Source organism: Poromitra crassiceps (genome assembly GCF_964638095.1).
Source record: "Poromitra crassiceps genome assembly, chromosome: 13".
Lineage (NCBI taxonomy): Eukaryota > Metazoa > Chordata > Actinopteri > Beryciformes > Melamphaidae > Poromitra > Poromitra crassiceps.
The window spans coordinates 28,183,361-28,191,342 of NC_139644.1; the positions used below are offsets into that span (position 1 = coordinate 28,183,361).

General features: G+C 40.1%; 1 protein-coding gene across 4 annotated transcripts; it reads left to right on the forward strand.

Moving 5' to 3' along the window:
• Positions 1-1,147: 1,147 nt before the first annotated feature.
• LOC310787370 (uncharacterized protein) lies at positions 1,148-7,705 on the forward strand. 4 transcript variants are annotated; one of them, XM_083648766.1, is made up of 4 exons: positions 1,148-1,287; positions 3,983-4,300; positions 4,695-4,825; positions 5,609-7,705. In XM_083648766.1, the coding sequence occupies exons 1-4, from the start codon at positions 1,221-1,223 to the stop codon at positions 5,705-5,707; spliced, it is 615 nt and encodes a 204-aa protein (XP_083504892.1). In that variant the 5' UTR covers positions 1,148-1,220; the 3' UTR covers positions 5,708-7,705. The 4 variants fall into 4 exon arrangements, with proteins under 4 accessions (XP_083504892.1, XP_083504894.1, XP_083504893.1 ...); XM_083648768.1 differs by having other exon boundaries at positions 4,695-4,753; XM_083648767.1 differs by having other exon boundaries at positions 4,701-4,825.
• The last annotated feature ends 277 nt before the right edge of the window (positions 7,706-7,982 follow it).

The following is a 7,982-nucleotide window of genomic DNA, read 5'->3' on the forward strand; positions in this document are numbered from 1 at the left end:
CGGCGCTACACGCAGCCTCAACCATTATAACCACGCCTTTTAAGCGTAAAATTATGCATAGTCCGCTCATTGGAGAATTACAGTAAAGAGTCACACGCTTGCCTTTTAAGCTCCAATTCCTGGACAAATCCGCGTCTTTGATATCAGTCTTTGATACAGCTATTTTCAACTAGCTGTTTCAGGCCAAGTAACATTCCTTCTCAATTATATGAACCCCAAAACCTTGGTTTATACGATAAACAGACTGTTTTACTCAAAATAATTACATTGATATGATGAGCATTCGATAGAAATGGTGGTCATCTTGAAAAATGGTTGCAATATTGAATTTTTGAGTGGCCAGCGCCTTTTATCCACAACCCCAAAAACGTATGTAGGCTATAGACCCAGAAACTGGGTTTCTATGTATTTTAGATCATGAGATATCATCACAGCTAGTTTTATGGCGGCCATCTTGCACACCATCTTTGCTACAGCAGTTCACATTGTAGTTATGACAAAAATAACACTTATAATAAAGAAATGTGAGACTCATAAAACATTTTATGTTACCAAACATATAGGTTACTCATTTAGTACAACACGTGGAAGCCATCTTGAAAAAGGGCTGCCATCTTGGATTTTTTAGTGGCCAGCGCCCTTTTTCAAAAGAGTGGCCGTTGGAGTGTTTGTGCAAAATGTCATGCTTGCATCACAAAGTGAACGATTCTTCCACTTATCTGCTGCACTAGATCTTAAATAAAGACAAAGACAAAGACAAAGTCTAAATTCACTCCTTGTACCCCGTAGTTATACTATAACTACACTCCTTGTACCCCGTCGTTATACTAGAACTACAGATTTTGTTACCCTCTAGTTAAAGTCTAAATTCACTCCTTGTACCCCGTAGTTATACTATAACTACACTCCTTGTACCCCGTAGTTATAACTACATGCTTATTTGCGGACTGTATTCTAAAGCATTACCGGGTTTTCTCCTTAGACACAGTGAAGTAAATTGAAGCATTTCTTATAAGTGACAATGTTGTTTACGGAAGCTTGCATCAGTTAAGGAGCATGCTAGACCACATCCATTTTTTTCTTCAAAGGAGATGTACCGTATATGTGTCATGTGTCATGTCTAACTAAGATAGTCGTGGTAAGAAAAGGTCCCGCTTCCTCTTGAGGAGTCAGTGAAGAAGATACAGTACATCACAACACATCACAACATCAATGTCAGCATGTCTGCTCTCTGGTTGAGACCCATCATCTTCCTCTTTCTCAGCTGCACTGCCTCGAGTGGCCCAGGTAAGTTGGCAATGACAGATTACCTGTAAATCAACAATGAAATGTGTTTGTGTTTGTGTTTTTGTTTTGTTATACAGTTTTTTTCTTTTTACTTTGATTAATTAATTAAAGACATAAACCTTCTTCAGCCAGGGGCCAGAAGGAGAATTGTTGTTCTCTCTCTTGGGATCAAAGCTCAGTAGAACATATTATTGGTCTCCAACCCATTTTGGCCCAAAGTGTAGCAGGCTGTGAAAAGTGAAAGCTAGCTAGCTGTGCTATTCTTCTAGGAAAGGAGAAAAGTGGAGCTGCTCAGTGGCCAACAGATCAGACTGTGGTTGTACTGGTCAGATTCCAGGTGTGAATGTGTGTGTGAATGTGAACAGGGCGCTCCTGAAAAAGAGGGCATTGCTCTCAGTGAGACTCCCCCTGTATAAATAAAGGTAAAAAAAAAAAAAAGGTAAGATCAGTATCAGTAAGATTCAAGATTTAATATTTTAACTTTATTATATTATATACTTTATTGCCATGTCAACACAGTTGATAGGAATTGCAATAAAAAAGAAAATAAAAACAGCAAAAACAGTTACCCCATTTCTACATTCCAACATAGATAATATGATGAAGAGCTACTGTAAAGCTGTAAGGTGCATTGTGCTGCTGCCTTCTGCTTTCAAAGTACATGTTAAAAGTGTTTACAGTGCAACAGAGGTTCAAGAGCTAGCAGGGAGAGAGGGGAGCTAGCAGGGAGAGAGGGGAGCTAGCAGGGAGAGAGGGGTCGGCGATCATCTTCACCATCTTATGTTTGATACGTGTGGCATATATGGAGGACACAGTGGGAAGGTCGCGGGCAGTGCTTTCTGACGCTGTGTGAACCACTCTTTCCAACTGTCTCCTATCAGGGCGGCTGCCGTACCACACTGTGACTGAGAAGACGAGGACACTCTCCATAGTGGCTCTGTAGAAGTGGCCTCCCCAGTCACACCAAACGTCTTAATTTGATGCAGAAAGTGAAGCCTCTGGTGGGCTTTGCTTATTATGTGGCTGGTCAGAGTGCGGCTTATGGTGCCAAGAAGACATTTAAAACTATCGACCCTCTCCACTATCTGCTCATTGATGACCAATGGAGAAAAGACCGCCTCACCCGTCTGGAAGTCAATTATCTTTTTTTAGTCTTAGCAAGATTTAAAACTAAGTTGTTTGCCCTACACCACCCTGCTAGGTCCTCCACCTCAACGCTGTAGGCTGATTCATCACCATTTTCTCATGAAATCAATCACTGTTGTGTAGTCCGCATATTTAAAGAAAAATGAGAATAGTGAATAAAATCATTGGTATAAAGTAGGGATGTTCATCAGTTATCGAAAATCGATAATTGATCGTTAAGGAATGGAATCGATCATGTGGAATTTTTATCGATTTTGTTATTATTGAAAAAAAAAAGAAAAAAAAAAGTGGACTAGGTTTGGGTGGAATTCGTTCCTCCTCGCCCCACTCCATTGCACAGCCGACTAACGTGAGGTGGAGCTTCATATAGTCTCTAGTTTTCTGGCTGGGCACGGGCCTTTGTGCCAACAAAACTGTTTTAAACATGGGGAATTCACACCGGCATGCGCCGGGGACAGCAGAGTGTTGGAGAGGAGACACATTGAAAATAAGAGTTCATTGAGGAGAACACGTTGTCTTTCGTATTTTCTGCCATAGGCATTCATTTTGTAAAAAAAATATAATATATATTAAAAAAAATATTATTATTAATATGATCGATAATCGATAATTGATCGTTAATTTTCCCCGATTTTCGATTATGGAAATTTTTCAAAATGAACATCCCTAGTATAAAGTCATACAACAGAGCTGAGAGAACACACAGCCCTGGGAGGCCCCAAGGTTGACGTCCTAGACTAGTCCTAGAGAACATTTGACCTATCTTGACCACCTGCTTGCTGTCTGACAAGAAATCCAAAATCCATTTGTATAGAGACTGATTAATACCCAGGGCCATAAGTTATCAAATATTTTGAGGGGCACGATCACGTTAAACGCTGAACTAAAATCTCTCTGCATGTTCAAAAATCATCTCAATAGATAGCTCTTGTCCTCTCAAATCTGCACGCATAGCTAGTTCTGTCTGCATCCCATGTGTTTTTGTTCTTGTTGTTTTCTGACTGTGCTCCTGTGTGACTGCTCTGCCCCATAACGCACTTTATGTTGACGCACTTTATGTTGACGCATTTATGATTGACCTTCCTTTAGGCAGCTTAATTCATTTAAATTTCCACTGATGATTGTACTGCTGAATGTACTGCTGTGTAGTACTGTACTGCTCTCAGCCCCTAGTGTAGCTATTGTATAACTATATCCATAATGTATTTCACTTTTCTATTTTTGTGTTTCAAACTGTACCTGTGTAATTGCACTTTTATTCTTAGGTTGTCTTTTTAAATTCTGGCAGGGGGACTGCCAATAGAAACTAGCCTCTGGCTACAATTGGGTACTTTTACACTATACTGTGTTCATGAATGTTCTAAACTAAACTAAAACTAAAATCAATCAATAAAACGCCTATGTGGCGGGGCCGCGGGGGCATCCAAGTGCTGCAGGATACGATGAGGGCACAGAGACAGCATCCTCTATAGACCTGTTAGCCCGATAGGCAAACTTACCAAATGAAGTAATCCCCACTGTCTGTCTGTCTGTCTGTCTGTCACCAAAGTGCGCAGCGGACCAGTATGGAGAGACATTGGAGGATCCATCACTATTGAGTGTACAACCTCTGAACAGAAGCAAGAGTCCCTGAGTCTGCAGAGGCGTCTCAGTGAGGAGGAACAAATCTTCTTCTTTTATAAAGACACACACAAAAACACCACTAAGGAGGAATTAAAGCACAGACTTGAGATGAAGGACCAGTTCCCAAAGATGGACATTGTCATCAGAAACCTGAGCATTGAGGACACCGGAGCATACTGGTGTATGTACAAGAAAGCCACGACAGAGACAAAAGGCGCCGGCTCTGTTCTCCTGGTGGTGCGAGGTGAGTGCTGTCATTGGTTCATTTTGAGATGTATTTGTCTTGTACATGTCTTGTACATGTCTTGTCTCACAAATCTTACATTTCTAATCTAATCTTACAATTCAAGTTGATTCCCATATTCCACTTGTGAAATGAAAACCATTCTCAACAAGAAACAATCCAAGTGGTACAACAACAATAACAGAATGACTACGGTATATTGACTTTGATAACAAGATAATAGGAAAAACTGGGTGTAGGTATAAGGTGTGTCAAGTCAAATGGATGTTGAGGCTGCCCCAGGCTGTCTTGACGTCATAGTGTCTATCATGGCTATTGGACATTGCTCCATTTTAAAATACAGATAGGGGAAAGTTTGAGTTTTTTTTGTTAATGAGGGTGCTGTGTCCCCTAGGTGCAGCAGAGCAGAAGAACTGTCCTGAAAAGGAGTCTTCGTTCAACACTGTGGTCCTGGTGGGTGTTTTGATCACTGGTTTTGTGCTGGTCGGCGTCATTGTTGCCTTCCTCGTATGGATCGTCCTCAAGGTACCTATGTGTTTGTGTGTGTGTGTGTGTGTGTGTGTGTGTGTGTGTGTGTGTGTGTGTGTGTGTGTGTGTGTGTGTGTGTGTGTGGTGTGTGTGTGTGTGTGTGTGTGTGTGTGTGTGTGTGTGTGTGTGTGTGTGTGTGTGTGTGTGTGTGTGTGTGTGTGCATGCGTACGTGTGTGTGTGTGTGTGTGTGTGTGTGTGCGCGCGCGCGCGCGTGCGTGCATGCGTACGGGGGGGGGAGGGGTATCTGTGCATCTGCATAACATTTGTTATGTGTTTCACATTGACTCACAAGCACAAATGGAATCTTTCTTTTCTGTGTTTCTCAACATTACTGATATGACAAAAACATATTATTTCATCTACTAGTTCAGTAAATTGGTTTGTGGATTTTTTTGTTTTATTTGATTACAGGTACAAAAGATGTATCTGTAGTTAATCACTCTAAAAATAATTGACCCAATTTCCTTAGCATGAGTTATACATTGACATGCATTTGACCCTGTTTATCATCATCATCATCATCATCATCATTAAAACAGATTTGCATTTCAAATTTAGATGGGATGGTAGAAGTTGCGAAAATCTCACTTTCTATACAAGTCTACATACAACTCTGACTGACCTAAGAAAACAAAATGGATTGTGTCCTTAGGAAAGAGAACTTGGCAGAAGAGAGTTGAGATGATTGATGATGATGATTATATTGCTGTATGCTATATGTTATGTTTATAATAGCCTGATAATGAATATGACGATGATCATATGTATTGTTGTGTCAGATCAAAGCCATGCGCACCACCAAGAAACCAAGGCGAGCCACCAATGATGTTTACGAGGAAATGCGAGGCACAGTCAGACGCAATCAGACACCTGCCTAGAGATGCCAGTCAGGAAGTGATGTCATCAGCCTGCATGAAGAACCTGGTGCTCACATACCTCTGACCAGACGATCTGGATGCCACTGAAATACAAGTGATAGCAAGTAGCAATTTAGCATGTTCTCTGTTCTACTAGAATAACTTCTCAGGGTCCTATAGAATGGTAACTTCTCAGGGTACTATAGAATGGTAACTTCTCAGGGTACTATAGAATGGTAACTTCTCAGGGTACTATAGAATGGTAACTTCTCAGGGTACTATAGAATGGTAACTTCTCAGGGTACTATAGAATGGTAACTTCTCAGGGTACTATAGAATGGTAACTTCTCAGACTACTATTCACCTTATGTAGAAGAGATAGTCTGGCTTGAGAGACTAACAGGAAGTGTAAACACAATCGGAAGTTCTGATTGTGTTTACACTTCCTGTGACTCATAAACCTTGTCTGACTCATATGTGAGTCAAACTAGGTTTGACCAGGTGAGTCAGACTAGTTTGAGCAGGTAAAACAGCGGGCATTTTGAACAGGAAGTCACAATGGGTCAAATGGGCGGGGCTACATAAGGTGAATACAATGGAAACTTCTCAGGGTGTGTGTGTGTGTGTGTGTGTGTGTGTGTGTGTGTGTGTGTGTGTGTGTGTGTGTGTGTGCGTGCGTGCGTGCGTGTGTGTGTGTGTGTGTGTGTGTGTGTGTGTGTGTGTGTGTGTGTGTGTGTGTGTGAGAGCGCATGCGTGTGTGGACAGACAGACAGACAGACAGACAGACAGACAGACAGACAGACAGACAGACAGACAGACAGACAGACAGACAGACAGACAGTCAGTCAGAGTAATGTGCAATGTGCATGTATTGCAGAAGGGTAAAAATATGACATCAACTGCATTGCCAGATATGTCTCTGTCTGAAAAAAGGAAAAAAGCGCAAACCTTTCCGTTCAACTTGTCTTCCAATGCAGAATAATTCAAAAACAGTTCTGTACCCTTGGGTACCCTTTTTGTTGTTTTTTCAATGTAAATAAGCCTGCCTCAGCACAGCACATCTTTTCTTGTACTGCATAAAGGCACCATTCATTTGAATGACACAGGAGATTTTATTCCTATTAAAAATTAAATAAATCAATGCTTTCATGATGTTTGTAATTTGCAGACCTCTTCTTGAGTCTTGGACCAGTAGTCTATTTAGTGTGAGGCCTTTCCCCCAAAACGTGTCTATATTTTCATATCGTGATGAAGCACAACATTCAATTTGAATTTCTCATTTGTGGGGTTTGTAAATAGTAAACAAACATGTTTAAAATAAGATCCAGAATTAACTAACTTAATTTGAGAATTAACATTAATGGTGCAGCATCTGCTGGTTATAGTCATGGCATCCTGTGATTTGTGTTGATTAGTACACACTGTACAAAGCTTTTCAATTTATTTTTGTGTAACTTGAGATCAAAATTGTGATATAGCTGTAAATGTCTATTTGATATTCAATGTTTATTTTTACATCTTTATTGGTGAAAAATATTTTTAATTTACAATGGTGCACATTTTTGGCCCTTGACCTCTCTAACCCAGTGCAACACAGTGTAAGCAGAAATGTAACTTTGTCATGCTACCTTACATCACAGTTGTCAATTTAACCTTCTGCGCCACCTTCAGGGAAATACCTATTGTATTTGTGTCCATCTGTGCGGGGACCAGGGTTGGGGAGTCACGGAATGGATTCAGAATACAGTATTTAAAATATTAAAATATGAGTAACTGTATTCTGTTACAGTTATATAAATTGGTGGTATTCTGAATAGTTACTTTCTTTAAAAATAGAATACTTAAAGGGAATACCCTACTTTTATTTGCTTTGTTTTATTTTCTCAAAATTTCATATGAAGCATGCAACTTGTGCGCACAGTGCTGCCTCCCGATTTTAATCTTTGTGTCTAATGTGTTTTACTCTGCAGGTCAGAACTGTGTCAAGCTTTTCTTGTAATAAATCTGTAATAAACGTGTTTTGGCTATGCATTTATTCAAATGTTGAATCTTTAGTATATAAGTGCTTAGAAGATTATGATGGAAATATGATGGCCATCCCATAGATCCCTTGAATGCCCTATGTCTCTAGTTTGTGGTCGTAAAGTTTCATGAGGCTGTGATTATTCTAGAGGTCACAATATCTCATTTTATACAGTGAGGTAAAAAAAAGTCAAGATCACCACATATTAATTTAATTGGGCTGATTTAATCTACAAGAGTCTCAGCTTTCCAGTCATACCCAATTTATCCAATT